Source organism: Podarcis liolepis (genome assembly GCF_965112155.1).
Source record: "Podarcis liolepis genome assembly, chromosome: 2".
Lineage (NCBI taxonomy): Eukaryota > Metazoa > Chordata > Lepidosauria > Squamata > Lacertidae > Podarcis > Podarcis liolepis.
Window position 1 is genome coordinate 88,195,093 of NC_139555.1, and position 27,333 is coordinate 88,222,425.

Genomic DNA, 27,333 nt, shown 5'->3' on the forward strand with positions numbered 1-27,333 from the left:
ACCACCCTTTTCATACCTCTTCTGGTTCTGGCAGACCAGCAGGGGGGGGGGGAGCTTGTCGACTTCCCTCACTCCACTCTCCTACTTCCATTTCTCCCAACTCACTAAGCCATGATACTTCTTCAGTTTCTGACATGTCCTCCTCCAAGTCGTCCGTCTCTTTCTCCCCTGACCACTCTTTGCCACCCTACCACCACTCCCTGGGCTCTGAGCCTTCTTCCGTTGAGGGTTCCCTGGCTGGTTTTTCCCACCATTCCTCTGCACCTAGCCAGTCCATGACACTCACCCAACATTTCCAAGACTAGGAGGATTGTGACTTTCACATCACATGGCCCAAACTGCAGGCAGAGATGAGCCACAGCCTATTTCATCGCAGTAGTTGCACACTGAACAGCGTTCATTTCACCTTTAAAAACAGTCATCATATGCATACTGTACTTATTTGCAGTAAACTCCATGTGAGTTATACATGGGTGGGTATACAGTGAGCTTCATACCAGAGTGTGGATCCAAACATGGGTTTCCTCAGTCCTCTAACCACTACACTACACTGCCTCTGGGCCAGCCCTTTCTCTTTCTCTAGAGCCAGTGTGGTGTAGTGGTTAAGAGTGGTAGTCTTGCAATCTGGGGAACCGGGTTCGCGTCTCTGCTCCTCCACACGCAGCTGCTGGGTGACCTTGGGCCAGTCACACTTCTGTGAAGTCTCTCAGCCCCACTCACCTCACAGAGTGTTTGTTGTGGGGGAGGAAGGGAAAGGAGAATGTTAGCCGCTTTGAGACTCCTGAAGGGGAGTGAAAGGCGGGATATCAAATCCAAACTCTTCTTCTTTGGCTTTGTCTGTTGTCTGCAACAAAGCTGCAAGAATGCTATTTGCTCATAGGGACATTTTGAGGCTGGGTGAGAGAAAAAAGTCGTACAGTGCTCTGAATACTAAAAAGTGCTGTGTAAGTGAGAATCATGGGCTCTGGGCATTGTTATTGCTTTGAAGGAAGTGTCTATCACACACTTCATCTCCCTTACTGAACAGCAAAGAGCAAACTAAGGATTTCTTGCTTCCTTTTAATCATTCTCTCAGAGATCCAGATCCGATTCCGTTTCTCCATATCTTCTCTTCTCCTGCTTTTTATCTGTTTTTAGTCCCTTTTTACACATGGCTGAAGGGGAAATGAAATCAATATTTTTTTTTTGCGATAATGCTTTGCATTAGTTATTTGATTATGATTCACGCTCACACAGAGTGATTTGCAATTTTCACACTGTCTGCATTCTGGATGATCAGTAATTTTAGAAGTCCACCAAACAGAATCTGTGACTATGAGTGCACCATGTGAACATGCTGCGTCTGAGCTGTGAGCTGTGGAAGACATGCTCTCTGCCTTGCAGCCTTTTTTTCACTTGGCCTGGGAGGGCAGACTGACTCCAGCTACAAAAGCTGAGGCTGCTGAACAGAACCTTGGGCTGGGGGGTTGTTTAGGAGGCAGGGTTGGGATGAGGTTGTTGCTGGTTTTTTTGTATTTTTATTTTGGATCTTTTGATTTATGTGGAAACACAGTCATACCTCGGGTTTCAGACACTTCAGGTTGTGTTATTTCAGGTTACGGACCGCCGAAACCCAGAAGTACGGGAACGGGTTACAGCAGTCGCGCATGCACAGAAGTACTAAATCGTGCTTTGATTGGGTTTGGATCTCAGAAAGTAAACAAATCCTATGTAATGGCGTCATGGTTCTATTTACTTTGAGTAATAATTTCCTTTAATTTACGCTTATAACTTCAAACATATTTGGAGTAGAGATCCTGAAAACAGCTGAAATTCACCAGCGGCAGCAATTTTGTAAGGGTGTTCAGAGCATTACCTTTGCAACTCTTCACTGGCAAGTTTCCTAGCAGTTACAAGAAAATAAAAGAAACCATCTTTTGCTGTAAAACTGTTATTCCATCTTCAGCCAGCGAAGCCATTGCCTGAAGCCTCAGGGATTAGTTGGCAGGAAAGTCTATTAATAAGGAGGTCACTGAAAAATGACTATCCGAAGGTGTTGTTTGAGACTTATGTGTGAACTGGTTGGTTTCTAAGCTGGCGTCCTTGATCTTGTTTTCTCCAGAGAGATGAGTTATGGGGGAATTCTACTGGTTATTGTATATGGGGCCATAATGTGAAAGATATTCATTTGTTCTACAGTTTTGTGATCAGATCAGCCTTACCTACTTGCTGCCCTATGAAATGTGTGAAATGTCAAAAAGTTCTGCTGATGTTTTCTCATGCCTCATGCCTTACTTAACTTACTACTGTGGCCCATTTTATGTGGAACTGCCTTGAAAATGGCCAGGGTGACATCTTTTGCTGGTCTGAAAGCACATGAAGTTACCACCCTGCTGAAACTAAGCAGGTCTGGGTCTGGTAAGCGAGACTCTTATTCGCCCCCAATAGCTACAATTCCCACGGTGTCCTCTGAAGAGGGATTGATTGTTAAACCACTCAGAATATTATAGCTCTCTGAGGGGAGTAGGGGCCTCCTAACAACTCTCAGCACCCTTAACAAACTACAGACACTCCTAGTGTCCCTATTTTCCAGGGATGGCCCTGATTTAGAGAAGCCCTCCCAGTTTCAGATTTGATCCTAGAATTTCCCACCTTTCCTTAGGATGTCCCTATTTTCATTGGAGAAAAGCATGGAGTTATCCAGCTCCCGAGCTGTCTAAAGGCAATCCTGTGTAGAGAAGTTTTTTTAAAAAAATGTTTAGTGTTTTATTATGTTTTTATATATGTTGGAAGCTGCCCAGAGTGGCTGGGGCAACCCAGTAAGATGTGTGGGGTGTAAATAGTAAAATTATCATTATGGAATGGGACGTCCCTATTTTCATTGGAGAAATGTTGAAGGGTATGAAACTACAGCTCCCAGAATTCTTTGTGGGAACTCATAATTTGTGGGAACTCATGAAAGTGGTATCAGTGTGCATTAAAGGTATGGAGTAACTGTGGTCTAACTTAGGTTCATTAATTTCATTGGGTCTAATTTGAGTAGAACTTCCACTGAATGTTACTCTGTGTGTGTACATGAGTGTTATGCATGTAAGCAGTCCCTAAATTTAAGCCTCCACTGACATTTTATAAATCTTAAGTACCTCACACGTACTGTATATTGTAGACCTGCAGAATGATAATAACTTACTGCGCTACAGTTCATGATTGGATTCTCTTCTAAGTCCTGAGCAGTGAAAACAATCTCCAGTATGTGCCATTAACACAGCTCCAGTCTGTCTGGCTTTGTGGCCTGGTGACACTTTCTCAAGATTATTATGCTTTTCTAGTATTCACTGAGATGCCTCTCTACTTTTCTCTCTCTCCGTCTCCCCTCCCCCTCCCCCAAGTTGCAATTCTGTGGGAAGCAGCACTAGATAAATCTTCCAAGGTTGCTGCCCTTGTCTGGTGTGTGTATTTGTACAGAAACCATCAGGACAAATGCCTGCTTGGAAGGAGTCTTGACTGTAAAACTAAGGGGGTAGGGTGGGAGAAAAGCTCAAGAAGGTTAGCCAATTTTGCTGCAATATATCCAGACAATTTTCTTGCATCTCTGACAGGTGGGCAGAAAAGGTGGTGTTTACACATCCAGTGTTTTGGGTGAGTGATGGCTTGAACCTGTGTGATGCTCAGCTTAAGCTTCTTGATAACTGCTTTTGCCCTTGGGCTGCTTACAGCGATGAGAGTTGTCACCCCATTTCCCCAGAACTTCTAGTCTTAAACCCATATGGGCCTATTTACTGAGGAAGGTGGGTGAAATGTTCTGGTATTACTCTACAACAAGATCTGCTCTAGATCTGTCCACGCAACGTTTCACCACCAAATTTCTATTAATTGCCCAGCCCCCCTGCATTGGCTTAAGCATCCACAAAATAGGGTGGGATCCTAGTAAAATGCATAAATGTATGAATTACTTTTCCAGTTGGCTAGGAGATGTGCAGTAATAACCCTAGAAATGTTTGCATTGCTTTATTTGATGTAGCGTAACTACAAATGGCAGAGAAGAATAGATTCTGAAGAGAATACATAATAAAAGCCAAGGGGCGGGGAGCGGAGTGTAGATTTATCTACTAGTTCACTGCTAATTAGAGATAGGTGAATCTGTGTTGGTTCTCTCAGTTTCTAATTTTCACAAACATAAGTTCAGTTCTCCACACATCCACGTCAGTGTGCGATTTTGTTAAAAGCCTCATGAAAATTCACCAGCCTTCGGGAGTGTATATGTCTCATATACATATGTTTGAATGCAATTTTATCAAATGCACTTTTGCAAAGCAATTTCCCCCAGTAAAATGCATGTTATTCTCACTAATATATGCTTTCCTATGCATACTTTACCATAGAATATACATTTTTTTACACATTACTTGACTGGAGAACAGCACTGGGAGGAGGGGAGAAGTTCAAATTTTAAAGCAGGAATGTGTTTGGGTTATCATATTGTTTTGAAATGCATGGATTATGTAGGTTCACTTTTAAATGTGAAATGAATCAAACCCCCCCTCCCAATCTCTACTACCAATGCAGCATCATAAACATTCATTCTACAATTTATACTAACTGCCCCCCAAGCTACGCTGCCAACTTCTGTTTTGCCCTCCCTTCCAAGCTTCTATTGGTTTCATACCATTTTAACTATCATGGCTTCCCCCAAAGTATCCTGGTACTTGTAGATTGGTGAGGTGCTGATAATTCTGAAAGAGACCCCTAAATTTCCCTCCAAGAACTGCAATTCCCACCATTCTCCGAGAAAATGGAAGACCTGTTAAACCACTTGAAGTATCTAGTGCAGGCATGCCCATAGATCGGAGACAGGGAACCTGTGGCCCTCCAACCCCTATCAGTCCCGGTTAGCATGGACGACGCTGAGGGATTAAGGGAGGTGTAGTCAAGCAACCTCAGGGGTTCCCTATGTGAAGGGATATGAATTTATTGGTCTAAGCTTGATACGTAAATAGAATGATATGTTCAGGAGATACCATCACAGTGAAAAGGCAGCGTAAGTTGATCGTGTTTCCGCCATTTTGTTTTGTTAGAATAAAACCACAATTATGGCACAAATGAACATTTCCAGCATTGTCAGTGCTGGATACAGAAAATCCTATAACAGGCTCAGCGAGCTTTTAGTAACTTATTATATGTTAACAGTCACCAATTGTACCTTCCTGCACAGCAAGGTTCTGGGTGTGGTGCATCCAACATCAACTATTGCTAGTTCATTGCCAGGTCATCTCCAGGGAGGAAGTGTTCCCTGTTTACAGGAAATGCAGGACGAGGGCCAAGACAGCAAGCAGAACTGCAAAGTGAGATGTAAAAAGCTTGTAAAAGCTTTCGGTTGAACGGAGGCGGATCCCAGGAGTCCCAAGTACAGAATGCTTTGAGATGCTTCTTTTTCAAACCTTCCTTCTTTCATGTTCAAAACCCAAAATTTTGTAAAGGCAAGTCATCATAGTACTTGCTTGGAGCTTCAGAGAGATGCATTTCCGCCCCATGTTTAGATTGCCACTGCAAGAAAAGTAGATTTGGGGTGGATGGGGTTTAGAGCAGAGAAGTGATGAGTGTGGAAAACAGTTAAGGCCCACCTTCTCTGCCACGTCACCACTCCAGAATCTCTCCAATAAATTGCTTTAGAGCTCTGCTACATCCGTTTGCATGCAATGTGCAGGTAACCCCTAAACTGCTAATTGTAACTCTGGACAGGGTGTATAAAGCATTCCTCTGTCTCCACCTCCTTGTATCTTGGGGCCATATCAACCTCACTGCTTCCTGGAGTGACTCTGAACTTTCTCAGTCTTGGGTGTTTGCTTTCCTGCTCTTCTTAATATTTTCATCAGCCTGCCTCTCTGCTAAAGGAACAGTGGTTGTGCATGTCCCAAACACAGAGGCCTAAGAAGAAATTTGGAAGAGGATCCCTGTGAATTGTCCAGAGTTGACGCTTGGCTCAGTTCCTCACTTTTCAAGAACCCTGGCCATGTGGTCAGAGGCTTCCCCAGCCCTCCTGTAATAATCCATTTTCCATGAAAGAGATGAAGGAATCTCCTGCCTGCCAGAATGTGTACCAGGAAGCCACAATCCAGTTGGCAGAGCTAAATGAAAGGTTCTCCTCTTCGTTATGGAGCCTGATCAGATTCTTGCAGTTGTTAAATCTATTAACCACTGGGTCGTGCCAGGTCCGCCTTTTCTCCTGGCTTGAACAATTCCTTCGTCTGATAGCTACCTTAACATTTGCCTGGGTTTGGCCCAGAAAGCTCAAATGGATTGCAGATATCCCCCTCACAGGCTGATTCAATTTCAAATTGCTGTGTGTTACAGCTTGCAAGTACAGCAGCAGCAGCAATACTGGCACTTGCAGGCTGGACACCCTTGAAAAAGCTGGCACTAAGATAACAGAGCTAATGGGCTTTTTCCATTTGACAGTCAGTTACCATCCCATTCTCTATGACTTTTCTTCTTCTTGATGGAGAGGCTATATGCTTCAGATGCATCATAAAACATAACTGAGGTCATGAAGGGTGTATTACAAAGACATTATCAGATGGAAGTATCAGGCTAGGAGTGGTAGGAGCAGGAGTCATGGAGCAGAAAACAAGCAAGATGAATGTCCTTTGCTAGGTGATAAGATATGCCATAACTATAAAGGCTCAACGAGTCCCATGTATTATCCTGGGCAGCTGAAACCAGTCAAGATTGTGCCTGGTTTTTCCTTTTTCTTAATACTTCTGGCAACGCCTGTGGGCTTTGTTTTTCATTCCAAGAGTTGGCTGCATTCAGTGCATATTAGAATAGCCCATCTTGCAGGGTTGCTGAGGTTGTGACATCATGAGCATTATTAGCGTCACTGAATTTGCTTTTGCAATTATTTTTAAAGAAGCTGGTGAAATGTAATGGAGGAATGCAAGAAAACCATTCACTAATGGGGTGTGGGGTATATCATAACGCAGCTAGAAAGATGGTAGGAGACCTAAGCTGCTTTTCTTGTCCGTCTAGAAATTTAGATAGCTGTGGCTAAGTCATTAAAAGCAATGAGACTTGAGTTAGTCAATAATCTGTACCCTTGGTTTCAGTGAGATGTGCAGTGCCATTCAAAGCATGTTCATTTAGAACAGGGATTGGGAAACTGCGGTCCTCCAGATAGGTTTGGACTCCCATCTCCCATCATAACTGATCACCAGTCACATTGGCTGGGTCTAATGGGAGTTGGGAGTCCAACAATATCTGGAGCGCTACAGGTTAACCATCCCTGACTTAAAAGATCATGCAGTTTAATGAGACTTCTTGTCTAGAAAGTCTGTGTGGGAATTAACTTGCAGTTGCAGCCTAAATCACAACCAGCTTAAGCTAGACCGAGCTTTTGGTTCTAGTCACCATTGCTGTCACCACTCATTGCTGTCATCCTCTTCATTTTATAATACCCTAATCAGAATACTTCTTGAAATGTAGACTTCAGGCCAGGGTTGCCAACTTGAATAAAATAGGGGGGGGGGAGGTAAGTCCCACCCTGCAGAATCGACGTGGTGCATGCACACTATTTGAATAACAACTTTGTGAGGGCCTGGCCCCATCAAATATTTTATTGGGGGGCCAATGGGACCATGACCCCTAGGAGTTGGCTGCTATGTTTGGGACTGCAGAGAGGGAGAGGAAATATTCCAGCTGTGAGTGCCTGCCTTCACTTGGCTCATTCTTTATTGAACTCCTAGTTTTCTCAGTTCTGACTTCCTACAAACTACATCATAATTAATTTGCTGGTTTATTTGGTTCTAGCTAATGTTTTGATAATGCAAGCCATACTCTCATTTATTATCCAGAGCTGGCTGAAATAATTAAAGATAAACCTAAATCATATATTCATTTATTAAACAATTGATGCACTGGAATTTTGCAAGTGATTTATATAAGATGAGCCATATTTATCCATCTGTAGAGTGTAGCAGATTGTGAAAACATTTAACCATTAATAATTATTTTTTAAAATCTACTAACCAGCAGAATAAATAAGGGATATAAAAAGTTTATGAATGCTACTAACTGGCAATTTCTTCCCCTAACCTCTTAGTAAAGGTAAAGGGACCCCTGACCATTAGGTCCAGTCGTGACCAACTCTGAGGTTGCGGTGCTCATCTCGCTTTATTGGCTGAGGGAGCCGGCGTACAGCTTCCGGGTCATGTGGCCAGCATGACTAAGCCGCTTCTGGCGAACCAGAGCAGTGCAGGGAAACACCGTTTACCTTCCCGCCGGAGCGGTACCTATTTATCTACTTGCACTTTGACGTGCTTTCGAACTGCTAGGTTGGCAGGAGCTGGGACTGAGCACTGGGAGCTCACCCCGTCGCGGGGATTCGAACCGCCGACCTTCTGATCGGCAAGTCCTAGGCTCTGTGGTTTAACCCACAGCACCACCCGCGTCCCTCCTAGCCTTTTACACAGGTACAAAAAGTAATAATCACCTTCTACCACCCTGAATGGTTGACATCAGTAGGCAATCATCCATTTGGCAATGTACAAATTCAAGTAGGCAGTTTGTGTTAGTGGAAAATAATAGGACAAGATAAGATGTCACAAGGCAATCAAGTAAATACGGCTGGTGCATAGCATCACTGAAAATCAGTTTCCTTTGAGGAAATATTCCTTGCTTACATCAGGGAGGAGACCTGCTAACCTGGACTTCTTTGGATGTAACCTTAGCAACCATGGTTTGTCTGCTGGGTCCGAGACTTGGATCTATGTATTTCATCCTTCCCTCACATGCTCTCTCACCTCTGATTTGGGGCATGCCATTATTTGCTATACAAGAACAGTTGTGTTTACCCTTGAAATCAGAATTGGAAGCCCACTTTGGCTTCAGAACAGTTTCCTGTTCTGGTTTGTAGGGCAAATGCAAGCCATAGTTTTCTAATTCAAGAAACAATGGTTTATCTTACCTGAACAAGGAGAAGAATCAATTGGGAGGGCACAATGACCAAAGGAAGGAGAGAGCATGCAAGCCTGAGGATAGAGAACAGTTTGTAGTTATCGGTGAACCAGTGCAATATCTCTCTGATAAGCAGATGTTAGCAGATATGTAGAGGTTCTTCTTACCTCATGTTGCCAAATAACTAGTTATGCTGGAAGCACTGCTGAATAATTGTTTTCTTTGCTTTGCCTCCACTTGTACTGATTCAGTCAGCTTGAGGTTAGCTTGTCCCAGAAGGCCTATTGCTTCCTCTGGCTAACTCTTGGAATGATTGCCAGCAATCATCAGAAGAGCAGAGGATAAAATGTCTGCAATCTGCTCTTATTCAGCCATATCATTGCTACAAGCAGGGAAATTAGTTGAGGATTAGAGAGTCTACGGCGATGCTCTCAGCTATGCGTCTTTCTCGTCCCATCTCTTCCCACCTTCCCATATACACTTTTACTGGCATATTCTCTCTCTCTCTCTCTTTGGCTGCTGCATTAAAGTTTATTGCTTGCAGTAAGTTTTACTTAGCAGTGATTTTAACGATCTAAGGAAGAATATCATTTAGCTGAATTAAGAAACACAACTCCCCTTTTTGCATAGGCTTCCAGCGTTTTATGAGCCTATAATGGTTAATTTTATAGAAAATCTGAGCCTTGTTGCAGCGGTAGTTTAAGATAATGACTTTGAAGTGGCCACATTTTATATACACTTAAAGAATATGCTGCATAAGTTGCTGGAAGGGTTTGGGAAACTGGAGTGCTCATACAGCACATTGGATGTGCATAATCAGGAGCTCTGTTTATTTAACGGTGTTTGCCAGAACTTCTCAGAGGCGTCTAAAGCATTCTGCCTGTGTCATGCTCCCAGAAGTATCCCTCCTAGTGGGTAGTGGGAAGTGCTTCTTTTTAAGTGCTTTTCTGTCCAGTCTTGGGATGAGTGGGAAGCTGCTTAGTCCTATACTGATTTTTTTTCCAGAGCGTGGAATGATTGCATTCTGCTCCACCCAGGATTGGGGGTTTTTAATCTATGTTTTTAATACATTTATGTATGTCCATTACTGTATTTTTCTTCTTCTTGTAAGTTGTTTTGGGACTTTATTTTTTTGTGGGGGGTGATTTGTAAATTCAGTAAACCCGAAAAAGGGAGATGGGTGCTTATATGGATGCCTTAAGCTGTATTTTAATTAACTTTATTTTCCTTTGTTTTTTTCTATTACTTAATGTAATTTATATTTGGTGTTAGGTACCCTGAGCCCGGCCCTGGCCAGGGAGGGCGGGGTATAAATAAAATTATTATTATTATTATTATTATTATTATTATTATTATTATTATTATTATTATTTACCTTTATCTCATCTGCCTTGCACAGATATTGTGACCATAAGAGAGTCCTACCCAGCAAGGCCTTGATAACACACAAGGAAAATGAGCTCCCTGGAAAGACTGGGACAGGAGTGGAGGTGTCATTCCCATTGACGTGCATATCTCCAAGTCCTAGTCTAAGAATTTGAAGGAAGTTTCCCAGGGCACCACCATCATTTCTGAGCAGCTTTCATTTTGAAATTCAGAAGTCTCATTTGAGAAAATTGCTGCAGAACCTTTTGCAAAGGCCAAGCTTTGCCAAGAAGTCTCATTGGAAATGTTGCTGGAGTTAAATTCCTAAGGGTGTCTTTTCAATTCTCAGCTTTAACCTGGCTTCACATCACCGATGCTGACCTTTGAAAAAGTGTTTGGGCTAGGAAGATATTATACCATGAGGGACCCTTTAAATGTCTCCATTCAACAGATTTTTCTTTTCCTTGCCATATGTCAATTGAGTTTTTCTACAATGCTATCTTTCAAATAGTTTTGTGTCATTACAGTCTGCAAATATCAGGGCACTGCCTGATACCGCTTCAGGCCAAGTTCAAGGTGTTACTGGTGGTATATAAAGCCCTTAACAGCTTACGATCAGTTTATTTGTGGGTTCACCTTACCCCATATATGCCCACTTGGTTGCTTCAATCTGAAGGACCGGCATTGGCACAATATTCATTCCACACTTGTAAGAAATTATTCTTTTAGCAGCTCTCACACTTTGGATCTCCCTGCCTATTGGCATTAGGCAGATGCCGTTGCTGTAATTTTTTCAGCGTCTGCTTAAAATATTTTTATTTAGGCCAGGCTATCCAGAAACACATGAGGGACGCTGGTGGCACTGTGGTATAAACCACGGAGCCTCTTGGACTTGCCGATCAGAAGGTCAGTGGTTCAAATCCCCATGACAGGGTGAGCTCCCATTGCTTGGTCCCAGCTCCTGCCAACCTAGCAGTTCAAAAGCATGCCAAAAAGTGCAAGTAGATAAATATGTACCACTCTGGTGGGAAGGTAAACGCTGCTCCGCGCAGTGCTCTGGTTTCGCCAGAAGCGGCTTAGTCATGCTGGCTGCGGACAAACACCGGCTCCCTTGGCCTGTAAAGCGAGATGAGCGCTGCAACCCCAGAGTCGTCTGCAACTGGATGTAACTGTCAGGGGGCCTTTACCTTTACCTTTTATCCAGAAACACAGAAGCTGATGCATTTTAACATCTCTTTAGTTTACTGCTAATTTTATTTTTTAAAAAAACGATTGCAGTTACTTGTTTTCAACTATCTTTATTGATAATTTTAACATTTCTTATAAACCAGTTAAAGGTTTTGCAGCAATCAAGCAGTATATAAATTTTGTTAATTTTTTTTAAAAAGTGCCTAATGCTGCAGATGCTGTGAAGAATATTGGAGAAATTGGAAATCAAACAAGCAAGTGACTTAAAATGGAAAAGAATTCATAAGACTGTGTCTATTCAGGACACAGGGAAGAAACTGAAATTTTTGATAACCAGGATTTTGCACAGCTGATCTTTGACAAATTGGGTTACAAGTAGGAAGTTTCCAGTACCACTGAGGATGCTTTCTCATTTCATCCAAGTCCAAGGTCAGCCCATCAGAAACTTTCCCAAGTCCCACGGCAATTATTGTGACCCTGCTATGAGATAGAATGAGATGGTCATACAGAGTGGCAGATGCTTAGGTATGGGGAGAGAGATGGCAAGAGCTGCAAGCATCACATAGCCTGCCTTGCACCCTCTAAGCCAGCCATCTCAACCTTGGGTGCCCAGATGTGGTTGGACTACAACTCCCATCATCCCTAGCTAGCAGTACCATCGGTAGGGATGATGGTAGTTGTAGTCCAACAACGTCTGGGCATCCAAGGTTGGGAAAGGCTCCTCTAAGCTATCCTGCTGCCCTCAGGTGCAGTGAAGGGTGCTGTCCCATTGCTAGTGCTGAAACATTTGTACCTGGAATGTGGCGTGCTTGCCAGACTTTCTTGTTTATCAGATTTTCCTTAGAACAGAGACATCTGGATTAAATGGGGAGGGGTTACGTAATATGGGTTGGTACAAAATACTTCCTTGGATAGGGAGTACCAATCTCACGATAAACTCCCATTTTGGAAGCACGCAAGGTCACCACCCTCTGACAGCGATCTGACTTAATCTGTTGGAAGAGAAAAGCTTTTTTTGAACGGCTTAGAAAGAAAGGAGGTCATCTGGAGGGTAGACCGAGAGCCATGGAAATACTGTGAGCGACACTGCCAGCCCTTTGAAGACAAACCACCACTGTCCGATGGAGCTGTGCCCAAAAACGAGACCCCGCACCGTAGAAAGGCATTTCTGCAAGCGTTGCTACTGTACCAGTCATTAATAGCGCCATTCAGAATAATTAGTGCCGTAATACACTTGAGACATTCTCCCCAGATTAGAAAGTGCTTCTACATAAGTGCAATGCAGCCATTTGTCTTGGAGCGGAAGAGAGAAACCTAATTCGGCATCTGCTAGGGCAATCCGTTACAAATGGCAAAAAAAGGCACTTTCCTGGAGAGACCAGCAAAGCTGTTGCAATGGCTCTCAATCTGTTCCCAGGGTCTGTTTCGCTGCTGCTGCTGCTTTTGCTTGTGCTGAGCAAGCGGCTCATATTTTTTGCTCTGCCACTTTGCAGCCTCTCGGGTACTTTCCGAACGTGTCTCCTTTTGATGAGCTTCTAATGGGGAAAGATAACAGAAGGAGGCGAACATCATTTAGTCATCATTATTACATACACTCTTGGAATGGCATCAGATGGTCGGTTTTTGTTTGATCCAAGTAGGAATATGCTACGAAATTGCTTGCATGTGTCATGTACTGGCAGCCTTTGCCAACGTGGTGCCCTCCAGATGTTTTGGACCATAACTCCAGGGCTGATGGGAGCTGCAATCTAAAACATCTGGTGGCACCAGGTTGGTGGAGGCGGGTGTGTGGCTTTTGTACATTAAATACAAAGGGGGCGGCGGGAGGCTGAGAATGCTGCAGCCTAAGAAAAACAAATCCAAACTTGTCACAAGAGGGAATCAAAGCTGAAGGAGGACACATGCAGCGCTCTTCTGCCATTGGTTGATTTCTTGCACAGCTATGAAATAAGGAGAATGCAAAGCTATGGGAGCTAGCAAAATCTGTTCCTCCACGACTCCGCCATCTAGTAGCTCAAGGAAAGTGCCTGCATAAAAAATATCTCCAAATGCATCATCACTGCTTGAAGGCCCAAGCCATTTTAAAAAAAAAAATAAAAAATTGGGGTGTGTTTCATTGGGCATATCTGGTAGAGAAGAGCACCCCCCCCCCCATTTCTGGGCAACTAAATGCTATTTTGTTCAATCTCACTACAGGGGGGAAAGGTAGGGAGTGGGGAAAGCTGGGGGTGGCTCTGCAACAGAGCTATCCTCCCGGTGTTTACAACTAACATATACCTCCCATTTCCAGTGACTGTGATCTAGTAACTAGAACTTTTTGCTCCTCCTATATTGGGGATGAGAAAGCTGTGACCCTTCAGATGTTGGGGGTACTACAACCCCCATCATCCCTGACATTGGTCGTGCTGGCTGGGGCTGATGGGAGTTGGAGTCCAACAACAAATGGAGGACCACAGTTTCCCCATCCCTGCTCTCTGTCTTTTGATGCCATCTTTCGTCATGGTTTTCTCTTTCAACTGGAGGCCCTTTTTATATATACAACTCTCATCGGCCAAGACCAATCTTTTCTCTAGACACTTTGGATTTTCCAGGGTGGCTTGCAAATGGGTAATGTTTATGCCCAGCCATGCATCCCATGAGAACAGTATCAGCTGCAATATTGATATATTAATAATATAAATGCAATATCGATACTATAAATGCTTGGTTTTTAGATTTCTTACATGCCCTTCACAGTGAGGCTCCAGGGTGGGTTACAAGCATTTAAAAATACAATATTAAGAACAATTAAATGGCAACCAAGAGAGCAAGGAGTGCAACAGAAGCAAGGAAGGAGGCCTGGCTATTCCACCAGGCCCTGCCCATCTGTCAAAAGTGGCTGGAGGGTGGCTAGTTCCCCTTTCCTGCGCTAGTCCCTTCCTGGAGGATTACATAGAATAAGTGATGATGTAATTTTTATTGCACTGAAGTTATATGGGTGTTAATTAACCAAAATTCAAACTCCCCCATCCCCTTCACTTTCAGTTGCCCTGAGGCTGATTGTGTGCCAGTATTGATTCACTGAGCGAAATTCGGTTAATTCTCACATGGTAGTTATTTATTATTAAGATGTGCAGGTCTGTTTATGGTCTTCTGCAGTTGCGTCAGATGAAAAGAAAATACGTTTTAGAACTGTGAGTGCAGAGGTGACCAGAGGAGAAAACTGGCATTTCTTTTCTCTGGGAAAGCGTTTTATCTGTGCCTGCCCTCCAGATCCTTTGGAAGTGCTCTGCTTTCCCCGGGACTCTTCCCTGTTCTCCTCCACTGAATCCTGCTGACTTCTCTGCTGTAGCAACCTTCCCTCTAGGCATTCCTTCTCCCCGGCTTGCAATATAGCTTGTGCATTATTGGCCTGGAGAATTTATGCAGGTATGAAGTGGGGAGGTGAGCAAGGAAGCAGGGAAGCAAGTCCTGAATGCACAGCGCTGCTCACATCCCAGAATGGCTATAAAAGCAGCCATTCCAGAGTTACTCTCTGGATGAAGTGCTATCGGTCCTTGAAGGGCTTGGTCCTTGAGCATTTATAGGAAGGGTCAAACTACACACTGCATTTTATATTTAGTGTTAAGGTCAAACTACACGTTGCATTTAATAGATGGCTCTGCATATATACCATACATTTGAAACAACCCCCACCCCCGGCAAAGAATCAAGGGAACTGTAGTTTGCTAAGGGTGCTGAGTATTGTAACTCTTTGATGGGTAAACTACAGTTCCCATGATTCTTTTGGGGTGCTTTAGTTGTTTGCTATCTACAGTGATAGAGATAAATTGATAGACCAATCAATAGACTTAAGAGTGCTCAGCAAGGACCAATTCATTTTTTTCCAGAAAATAAAGACAGTTGTATAGGGCCCTGATCCAGAACAGAACTGTGGCACACAGGAAGGGATTAACCTGTTCCTCCCATGCACATTTTCACCAAACATCACTCCCACCAAGCTTTTATTCCTCTCCCACCCGCACCCCAAAGGCGCTGTTTACTGAAAACATCATTATCTATTTATTATTGATTGATTAGTTATTTCACAAGATTTATATACCTCTTGATTGTAATAAAACTGCAAAGCAGTTTACTTATAATGTCCTAAACCAGGGGTTGGGAACTTGTGGCCCTCCAGATATTTTGGACCACAACTATCATCCCTGAGTATGTTGTCTGGGGCTCATGGGAGTTGGAGTCTATCCCTGCCCTACATAGCTTGGAACCGGGATATCTGAAGGATCCTCTTTTTCCCCAGGAGCCTGCCTGCCCACTGAAAAAGTCACTGAGGTCTTGCTCTGCATTTCGTTGCCATAGGAACTATGGTTGGCTAGGATGTGAGAGACAGGGTCTTCTTGGTTGTAGCACCCAGGATGGCAACTCATTTATATACAACTTACGTGCTTACAGGGAATGTTTACAGACACTTCCAGGAAAAAAAGGGGGTAGACATGACACTTGCCTTAAGGCATCAGAAAATATCCAGATTTTCTGATTTATGAACAATCACCGTTCACCATCCAAACATCATTCACCAATCAGCAATCACCATTCCCCTAAATTAAACCCGTGCTGCATTCTTGAGAGCATTCTGGCTTCGATTTTTGTTTTAAAAATAAACAATCTCTTACACGTGATCAGGATCAGGTGGAAAACCTTATGTGTGAACATGCCAAATGGTCCTTCCACTGAATGTGTGTGTGGAGGTTTGGAGCAAAGTCAGCAGGCACTATCCTGCTCTGTGTGGGAGGTGGATAAGTGAACAGGGGGGGTGTTCAGGGCTTTGCAGTTGGAAAGGCAGGTGTGCGCTGTGTATGGCTTTGTCAGCCTTGTCACCACTTGCTTGTCTACCCCAACCAGAGGAGAAGATGGCAGCAAGCAGGGCAATCAGTGAAGCATCCTGCAGCCAAGTGGCAGATAAGAAGAGAGGAAGCTCTTGCCTCTTAATATTGCCTCTCATGCCCAGGGCCGTCTTAAGCATATCCGGTGCCGTGGTGCAAAGATCCCTCCGGCATCCCCTCCCCTTTCGCAGAGTTGCCAACCTTTCCCTAAGCCTCTGCAGGGATCGCTCTCCTCCTGCGGAGGCTTGAGAGGCAAGCTGCACACCCGCCAGCCATATGGTTGACAGGGCACAGCTGGCGGACGTGCAGGGAAAGGGGAGGCCACCGGCAAAGCCGCACAGCTCCCCCATTCGCTGGGGCGCCCCTGAGAGGTGAGCGCCCTGGCGCAATGCGCCACTAAGCCCAATCGGAAAGACGGCTCTGCTCATGCCCCATCATCTCACTGGAACGAGTGGTGCAGCCTCCTCTTTTCTTAGGGGCCGAGCTGAGGGTGCTTTTCCCAGCCAGAAAAGAGCAGAATATGATGGGAGTAGTAGTGGCCATTGAAGGACAGGAGCAAAACTGATTCAGCTTTTTGGCAGACAGACCTGTCTTCCAGCTATGGAGCTAGAAAGGAGCCCTTATAATAGTCTGCCTGACTCTCCCCTCGCTTTCCCTGCGGAGGGTGTGTCATTGTGATAGGAGTTCGAGCATATATGTTTCTGGTTCTGCACCAGCTCTCCTTTTCAGTGGGTTGATAGAAAAAGGAACTGGCTGTCTTTTTGCAGTTGTGCAATTACAGAAATCATTTGGATCTTTCAATACTGTTCTTAAATAGTGTTACCCTGGGACTGCAGAGCTGGAGAGAAGCACACTCTGGCCTCAGTTCCTCACTCGCACTCTTGTCTTTGTTTATCAGCAGCAACACACACAACCCCTGCGCCCCCCTCAAACCCCTCTTGAAATATGCAGAATACTTGCTGTGTTTGACAAATGTCATGACTTCATGGCACAAAACTGCTGATCGCATGAATAAGGAGCTCCGAAATGGAGCTTTGCTTGAGATCGCTGTACCAACACTGGTACCACTTTCAGAGACACAAGCTGAAAGATAATTCATCATCATTACCTCTAAATGCGGGAACAGCTAGTTCCTGTCCCACTGGAGCTCATTAAGTTATCAGCAGAGATACTGAGAGAGCAACAACAGAGTGTACTTTTAAGTTCCTTTATGAGCAATCTAAGGCAATGCTATAAAGTCATTCCGCTCTGTTTTTGCCATGAAATTCACTGCAATGTATCATCAAAAACTTATTTTGGCATTTGTGATGGTGTTGTTTCATGGGAAACCCTAAGTAACGATCGAGCTCCATTAAGCAGATAGTTTCTTCTCATGGATTTTGTCTTAGGGTAGGATAAAGAGGAGACATGCACATTTGTGAAAAGCAGGTGGTAGAGTCCTTCTGGGTAAATAGAGAGCTGCATTTCTGAAGGCTGCACACAAACACGGTCCTTGTAGGAACTTAGCCCATGTATCGAGAGAAAGTGCCTGCCTTTGAAGTGCTGGTATGTTAAATGCAACTGGGTTCTGCCCTCCATAGAGAAACACTCGGTGTTCTTCCACTCTAGGACTTTCCTGGAGTGATTTGACTGGATGGATGCAACAAACAGTGCAGCTGACAAATTGGTCCACCACAGTGTCTACACAGCCCTGGCCTTACCACCCCCCTACCCTACCCTACCCTACCCCAGCCCCATCCAAGTATTATTCAGTGGGACCAATGTCAGGATGCTTCTGCTGTGGCTCTATTGTCCACCGCTGCTGGCAATGTCTTCTGCAGCTCACCAGCTTCTTTCCAGTGTAACTCCCTCACAAGTCCTTTGAAACCCTATTCCTGTGTTGGGCAACAATACATTACATATATGCTGAACCCTTGGAATGGGTGAGCTCACCTAGGTCTTCAGTTGGTATTTGGGCTCTGCAAACCAAACTGTTTCCCCAAAAGTCAAATCTATAATTAAAAGCTCACCTTTTTCCACATTGAAAGCCCTGTTATATTCTTGTTGATGTAACTGGAGTGCCACAGAATTTTCAGACCGTACCTCCCACTTCATATCTCCCAAACTTAGATCACACCATACATGGTCCAGAAATTGCAATGAATTTATTACACCCCAGAGTCCAGGACTGCAGCATACATTAGGCCTGCTGTTGTTTTAAGAGTTGAGGTGGAAGCAGTTGCCAAATCCTGAAGTTCTGCAATAGCATCAACATTATCCCGCTTCAATGAACACCTGAGGGACACTACCCTTTTCTACCAAGCTTTTTGTATTGGGGATGAAGGCTTGCAGGGAGATATTTGTTGGCTATTTGCAGTATGGTAGCGCTGCAAAGAGCTTGCTGGGGAAACCATGCATTAAAAAGGGACTCAAAAATAACTTAAACAAGGTTTTAATTACAAAAACAAAAACTCCTTTTACACTAAATACATCAACAACAAACCAGACCCAACCACCAACCCATCCCCCAGGGTGATGGGAGAGCTAGGTGCTGCTCCTTATATACTACACAGCTTAATCAATACAACTCAACAGCACCTGCTATGTTTCACAGCTGTAAAGCTGGGTCTCGTTAGTTTGCTCTGGCCCCTTAAAGACATACACATTGGGTGGAACAATGATGAACCTTTACATGTAAAGAAACCATTCAACAATATTAACCACATCCAGCTGCATGTGGTTAGTATCCTCTCTTCAGTTGGGAACCCTGATCGCTCAGGGATCCTCATTGCAAGGGGGATTCTAACCATGTTCTACAGAACATACAGTAGTTAGAATCCTCTAACAGACTTTCATGCTCAATGCACAGGAGAGGAGCTCACACAGGGCCTGAATGCATACCCTTCCCTACTTTCTTTGGAAGGGCTAAAGAAGGCTGCCCTGTTCCTCCAAGCATCTCTGAACTGCACCAGTGACCTAGAGCTGCTTTTACTCCTTCCCTCCTTCAGCCACATGGAATCCATAGCCTGTTGACAAGTTCTACTGCCCTTTCTGGAAAGGGGTTTTGCTTAAAATTCTTGTATTGTAAAGAATAATAGCCTTCCAACGTGGAGAAGAGATTGCCCATCATAAATAATCAAGGGTGAAGATGAATGCTTGCAAGGGGGATGCATTTGCAATCATATACTTTGTGTGCACCGAATATCTATGCCATGAAATATCATATCTCATTCCAAGACCATTCAGAGAGATGGTCTTACTAAATCACATGCCATTTAAAAATGTATTGACAGAATTAATGTGATCTATGCATCTTTCATTATAATCCTTAGGAAACTGTTAGAATACCAGGTTTCCTTTCTTCTCAGGAACCTTTCTTGGCTAGCTCTTATATTATGTGTGTTGCTGCTTTTTAAACAACTGTACCCCCCCCTTTTGAAATTTGCTGTGCTGATTATCCTCCTAACACATTTTTAATTTTGCTATGTGTTGAGTGGTGTCAATCAGTGGTTCCCAAACATTTTTGGGCCACCATCCTCTTGGTTCCATAAACTCATCCCCAGTGCTCCCTACCCTATAAAAAACATTGTTCAGAATCATGGTTTGCACAATTAAGAAAAAAATTCACAATAGTAACAATTAATTGCTCCTCTGTTCAACTTCAGTGCCCCTTGCCATGCTCTGAACACACCCCCCCCCAGGTAATCCCACTGCCCCCTCTGCGGGTATCACTCATTTTGGGAACCACTGTCATAAATGATCCTGAGCCCACACAGCTTCAATCTCATCAGGAATAATAATACAGAGATAGAAAAGACACAACGAAAAGGGTGCACTTCCTGCTTGTTGTGTTTTATAAATTTTCACAAAACCATTCACGTTCAGTGATCCAAACTTGAATGGTGCTCCCTTTTTATATTTAGTTTTAGTTTTATGTTTATGTTTATATTTATTTTTTTTAAAAAATTTCCCTTTCTGTTTCTTTACCCATAAACTTTCTTTTGTGATAGAAAAATGAAGTCCCAAAATGTATTCACCTTGCATCACCTTGCGCCATCCTTACATGACCACATCTCCCCCTATCAGACGTACGTAAGCTGGGAGTGTGGAGGAGGATTGAGGGCTCCCCGTAGGCAACTGGTTGGCCACCCGGCAGGCTCTCATGTTGTTTTTTTGCAGGTTCTTCCCATTGACACATTAATTACAACATCTATAGAGCGCCTATATATCCAGTTGCTTTTCAAGGCCTGTCAGTCATAGTCATAGAATCGTAGAGTTGGAGAGGGCCTTTTAGGCCATCTGACCTGGCAGGAAATCTAGAGAACCTCCAACAAATGGCTGCCCAGTCTCTGCTTGAGGACTCACAGCCTTAAAGAACCCACCACCCCTCTAGGTACTTGGTTCCATTGCCAAATTGCTCTTAGTATCAATACGTCTGGTGTAGAGAACCCTCTGTGTGTTTGGTTGTTTGTGTGGAGGTCTTTGTGTGCATAAGTCAAGGTGCAACCTGCTGCCATCATCCCGCTTCCCCCTCCCCCCCAACAATGGTGACTTGAAAATTATGGAAGTGGTGAAGACAGTGGAGGGAAGTGAACAGTGGTGAGTGAATTTAGAGGGAATACGGAAAGGCCGTAGAGAAGCATATGAGGTTACATGTGTGTGTGGTTGACCACCAAAAATATATTGCCCAGAAATGGGCTAGGAATACACAAAAGCATGAAAATGTGTAGCTTTGGGCTTTGTTTTTGTGTAATTGGGTTGCTGCAGCATTTAGGGTAAATGGTTACCAAGAAAAAGTGACTGAAAAATTCTGGATCTTTGGGAAAACAAAGGGGTCTCCTTTGTCAAAAGCAACTGTGAGAAACTTGGACCAAGTAATGCAAAAATGCTTAGGGCAACCACATAATTGATAGTATATGAGCGATGGTTCTCAGCCCATGCACGTAGGGTCCCAATGACGTGAAGGAAAGTTTGGCTGTTCTTCAGCCTGGAGCTATTTACTGAATTAAAGGCTATAAATATCTAATAGCGGGGAGGGGGCAGTGGGGGAATCATAAAGGTGATGAGTTTCCTACTGCAGTGCTTAGGGGAATCATAATGACTTGCATTTGCATAGCTGCCTGTGAAAATGTGCCACAGGTTTCTTCCTTAAGCAGTCGCTGTTCATTTTAAAGCCATTATGGCCTCATCGTGTACACCAGACATTATTAACAATTGTTATGTGCTGTTATCGGAGGTATTAGATGATTAGTCTAGAGCCTGCTTGGAATGAGATAAAAGAAATATCAGTCACATGCTCTTCCAGCCCAGCTTCTATGTATACAAGACTGTATACATTTTGGGGGACAATTTCAGTACATATGGCCAAAAAAACAAAAAAAAAAGTCTTCTGAATGTTAATATTGTAAATGAGCATGGCTGAGTCTTCCTGCAGAACTTTCCCAAAGCATGCCTAGTTGTAATACTGACAAATGTTGGCATGGGGTACAGTTGCTGTGCCCCATGCCAACATCCAGGACAGGTCAACTCATGTTACAGTCATTTTCTTTTTAAATGTACTCTTGATTTCCCTCAGAATTGGAACAGGCAAGGTATCATAGGACCATAATTTTGAATACAGGATTGAGCTACACTGCCGCAGGAATACCCAGTGTGGTGTCCTCTAGATGCTATTGGACTCTTATTTCCCATCATTCCTGACCATTGAACATGCTGTCTGGAGTCCAACAGCAAATGGAAGCACCATGTTGGTTACCCCTGCAGTACCAAAATGTGGGATCCAACAGCAGGTACCAACAGTTGAACATCAAGATAGATAGATCTCACTTGGCTTAGGCACCAAATCCTATTAGCCTCTTGGAGTCAGTAGAACTATTATTCAGGAGAGATACAAGGATCACAAAACATTGTCTTCTCTTCATATATATGTATGCAGCATATTTACTACCAATTTGGCAGGGTGGAGTGTCAGATTTGGGATACCTAGGTTTAATTCTCACTAATACATGTAAGTTACTGGGTGTCCCTCAGTCTAACCTACTTCATAGGGTTGTGAAGAATGGATAGTGCTTATAACCCAGTGGTAGGAGAAATATATTGCATTCATTTTAATTTTTATTATTTCCTAAATTCATATATTGCCCTTCATCTGTAGATATCAGGGTGGTTCACAGCATAAAAATGCAAGATGAAAACACAAAATACATAATAAAAACAAGAACAAAACAATAACCCTCCTCTTCCACATTAAAAAGGGTATAGGATGTTAATCAGCCAAAGGCCTGGTTGAAGAGGAACATTTTTGCCAAAGGTACTACCCTTCCCTTAACACTCTAAACAGTCAACTGGTAAGACAGCCAACTGGTTTAACTCAGTTTTCTTTGTTCATTATGTTGTTCATATGAGAAAAATGACATAACTCCCATGAATGTTACACTTAATTATGTGGAGGGAGGCTAGGATACAGATATAATTCACAATAATTAATCAAATTTCGCTGATGTGTAATGAACTAATAATAATAATAATAATAATAGAAAATCCAGATTCTGTTACATTAGATTAACTTCCTCATTCCAATAATATTTAGCTGTTTCTCAGAAGTAAACATCTTAAGGCAGCAGCCCTATGTACATATTCTCATCTTCGCTGATTGATTTGTTGCCTTCTAAGCAACCATCTCAAGGCAATTTTACACTGAAGATAATTAAAAGCAGTTAAAAACACAAAAACAACAAATACATTTAAAACAAGACTAAAAGCACAGAAAGTAGACACTTGTGGTAAAGACCCATTTATATAGTTGGGAAGAAGAAGAAGAAGAGTTTGGATTTGATATCCCACCTTTCACTCCCTTTAAGGAGTCTCAAAGCAGCTAACATTCTCCTTTCCCTTCCTCCCCAACAAGAAACACTCTGTGAGGTGAGTGGGGCTGAGAGACTTCAAAGAAGTGTGACTGGCCCAAGGTCACCCAGCAGCTGCATGTGGAGGAGCGGAGACGCGAACCCGGTTCCCCAGATTAGGAGACTACTGCTCTTAACCACTACACCACACTGGCTCTCACACTGGGAAAATATCATCTGAAAGGGAGAGGAGAGGTCAGGACGCTAGCCATTATTTGTTATGTACCTTCAATAGCTGAATGCAGAGCAAAGTTTGATGATCAAGACTTCTCTCCTCACCATATCTCTAATACCTCTTCAGAAAATACTGGGCTTCTGTAGGGGACCTGTTTGTTGAACATTTATCCTCATCTGCTTTCACAAAACCTTACCAGAAGTAAGATCATTGAGACTTTATTCTGACTTGTTTGTGGGGAGGTTATATGACAACGAGCATTCATCCCGATTTCCTTAGTGAGTGTTTTTTGAATGTGTTCTTCTTAATCATTTGTCCATACCATATTTTTCACTGCATTTCACTGTTGCATCAAAAAGTAAATAGATTGATAGATGATAGATAGATAGATATATAGATAGATAGATGATAGGGATTTTAGGGTGACAGAGCTCTTTGAACTATGAAAATCTCAATTTCCAAGACGCACTCGAATTCCTCCCATCAAGTGATCTGGAGGCTACAGGGGCGGGGGGATGAATTCCAGTTACTTGAAGTAAGATTTGATGTAAGATCTGATGCATTTTGGAAGAATCCTTCCTCATGAGGTGCATAAACCAGTTTCTTTCTAATAATAATAATAATAATAATAATAATAATAATAATAATAATACAACTTTATTTATATCCCACCCTCCCCAGCCGAAGCCAGGCTCAAAGCAGCTAACAACAGTGAAATGATACAACATTCTAAAATCATTTCATTCTAAAATCAGTTCAAATCAGATTAATGACAATCATTGGGCTAGAGTTCTGTGAGGATTGCCAAAGGAGGGGGTCAGGCCTGTGCCCTGGCCAAAGGCCTGGTGGAACAGCTCTGTCTTGCAGACCCTGCAGAAAGATGTCAAGTCCTGCAGGGCCCTAGTCTCTTGTGACAGAGCATTCCACCAGATCGGAGCCACAGCCGAAAAAGCCCTGGCTCTGGTTGAGGCCAGCCTAACCTCTCTGTGGCCTGGGACCTCCAAAATGTTTTTGTTTGAAAACATCTTTCTTTCTTGATGTTTAGCCTGGAGAAGAGGAGGTTAAGGGGTGATATGATAGCCATGTTCAAATATATAAAAGGATGTCACATAGAGGAGGGAGAAAGGTTGTTTTCTGCTGCTCCAGAGAAGCGGACACGGAGCAATGGATCCAAACTACAAGAAAGATTCCACCTAAACATTAGGAAGAACTTCCTGACAGTAAGAGCTGTTTGACAGTGGAATTTGCTGCCAAGGAGTGTGGTGGAGTCTCCTTCTTTGGAGGTCTTTAAGCAGAGACTTGACAACCATATGTCAGGAGTGCTCTGATGGTGTTTCCTGCTTGGCAGGGGGTTGGACTTGATGGCCCTTGTGGTCTCTTCCAACTCTATGATTCTATGATTCCTGCGAGTCATGCTTTCCCGCTTCTGTGGTTCATAGAGTCAAAACTCGAGAGCTGGAAGGGACTTCAGCCCCCTGCAATGTAGGACTCAAAGTGGTTGTTCTGTGAATGCCTCACTGCTTTATGAAGAAGGTGGAATAGTCTACTTTTCTTCTGCCATTCACTGTTAAAACACACACACACACACACACACCGGGACCTGCTTGACATCAAACTTCTCTACAACACCGAAATGACTGACATGGAATATGAATTTGTAGGTTGTAGAATCTAGCAGGATGATGCAATTTACAATATGGCACAAAGCTCCTAGCACTCAGACCCAGCATAGTGATAGAGGACCAGAATCTGGAATCTGTTGCATGCAGCCTCTCTTGTTATCATCATGTCCTTAGAATAACTTGCTTTTCTCTGTCCACAGTGCCTACACAGAACCTTACAAGGTGTGCCCTATCTCTGTGATTCCTATTGAAGACGTCACATCAGATGAGGAACAGAAAAGTTCTGGAGATGAGGATGGGAACCAGGGAGAGTCCAACCTCATCCATAAGGTAAAACACCATTCTTAAAGCTGTGTGTGTAAATAAAATTTTGGAGGCAGGTCTTGCAACAAATCCAATAGATCTTGTGAGGTGTCTTGAGCCATTTCTGCAATAGATTCTACCCCTGCCCCTGCTCACTGACTGGATTCAGCTACTACCTGCAGGATACCAACAACATATGATTTGCCCACATCACATTTGTCTGAACTTGCAGCCAGGATCAATGATCAAGTGGGGTGTCAGTATTACATGGGTGGTCAGAAGACGCACTGGACATATATTTATTCCTGAAAGTGTCCTTCCCATTATAAGCAGTCTCGTACTCTATCATACTCTCAGTTCTGCCCAAAACAGGACTGTGAAAGTAACTGACAACTGACAGCCCCTGAGGCAAAGCTGGACTCCTGGGAGCTGCCATCTGGCCTGCACAACACCACAGGTACCAGCTCAAGGCCTCTATTCATCCACTTGCCAGAAACAGGTATTTTAGATAGAAAGGCAGATGTATACATGAAGGAGGCAAGATCAGGAAGAAGCCTTCTTGATTGTCCTGCCTGCTCAGACTCTCCAAGTGTCCCTATTTTCCAGGGACGTCCCTGATTTAGAGAAGCCACCCTAGTGTCTGATTTTATCCCAGAATGTCCCACTTTTCCTTAGGATGTCCCTCTTTTCATTGGAGAAATGTTATGGAGAGTATGGAGTTATCCAACTCCTGAGCCATCTGAAGACAATCCTGTATAGGGAAGGGTTTTTAAAAATGTTTAATGTTTCATTATGCTTTTATGTATGTTGGAAGCTGCCCAGAGTGGCTGGGGCAACCCAATAAGAAGTGTGGGGTATAAATAGTAAAATTTTCATTTTGGAATGGGACGTCCCTATTTTCCTCGGAGAAATGTTGGAGGGTATAGCTGCCCCCTCCTTTCTTTCCCACTTGCTCTTCCACTCATGCCCGCTTTTTATTTCTTTGTCTTCACTATGTGGCCTGCAAAAAGTTAAGATTGCAATAAAACATATTGTAAAAGCTGATGGTTTAAAACACCATTGTATAAAAGAACAGTATAAAAGCCATTGGGAGCAATAAAACAAAGTAGAATGAGAACAATGTAAAGATTTTTTTTTTTAAAAAAAAAAAAAAGCCTAGGAAAATAAAATGCTTCTGCCTGGCACTTTAATGAAATCTGAATAGGGGCAAAGTGAGCCTTCCTGGGAAGAGCATTTCACGGCCAGGGTGCCACTACTGAGTAGGCCGTCAGATGGCTGACATACAGGGAGAATAAAGGGGAAGTGTTTGTAAAGTGCCCCTGCCATTTTAATTTTGATCTCCCTTTGTTGCATTCAGCCCAGTTACGGAATCATTTTGAAAGCAAGATATTGCTGAAACATCTGATGCTGAATGAAAATTAGCTGCAGATGTTGGAAGTTTGAGTCTTATGCCTGGGCCAAATATATGACTGTTCTGCTTTAGGCAAAGGCAGCAGTTCAACGTGAGTCAAAATACAATTTTCTGCAGTGAAAAGGAACCAGGAAAACAGAAATTAGTTCATTGTTAGGCTGAGGTTTCAGGTAGTTAGCAGGGCCAGCCTTTCCATTAGGTACAACATGGTGCCCTTCAGATATTATTAGACTCCCGTCAGTCCCATACAGCAAGTCAAATGACCATGGATATTCAGTAACACCCAGAAGGTATTAGCTTGGCTATCCCTTCATTAGAAGAGTGAGGCAGCCACTTCAGACAACAGATTCTAGACTGAGGAGCAATGGCACCAGCCTTCTGGCCATTCCTTCTGAGCCCTGCTTAGGCATTCCTCGGTTTTAGAAGACAGAGCTGTGTGCATCAGGCACAGAGCCAGCCCTGTACCCCCTGAGCTAGCCTGCTGCCCACAAGTGTGGTGAAGGTTGCTGTCCCATTGCTGATATAGAAGTAAGATTCAGCTGCATGTCCAGTTGGCATTCCAGGCTATCCGACAGAGTGGCCTCCCTCAGGCAGCAAA

General features: G+C 43.4%; 1 protein-coding gene and 1 long non-coding RNA gene across 13 annotated transcripts in view; one reads left to right on the plus strand and one right to left on the minus strand.

Annotated features, from left to right (window-relative positions):
- FGD5 (FYVE, RhoGEF and PH domain containing 5) overlaps positions 1-27,333 on the plus strand; it is a 133,991-nt gene that overhangs the window by 35,864 nt on the left and 70,794 nt on the right. For all 12 annotated transcript variants that reach the window (XR_014522906.1, XR_014522907.1, XM_083491049.1 and 9 more), the window contains exon 3: positions 25,222-25,351. Coding sequence is in view for 10 of the 12 variants with exons in the window: in XM_083491049.1 (XP_083347175.1) it covers positions 25,222-25,351 (130 nt within the window). In the remaining 2 variants the exon portion in view is untranslated. The remainder of the gene's footprint in view (positions 1-25,221; positions 25,352-27,333) is intronic.
- The window catches only part of LOC310702090, a 117,597-nt gene continuing 90,911 nt past the window's right edge, over positions 648-27,333 (minus strand). The window contains exon 5 of the long non-coding RNA XR_014523219.1: positions 648-831. This is a non-coding gene — a long non-coding RNA (uncharacterized lncRNA). The remainder of the gene's footprint in view (positions 832-27,333) is intronic.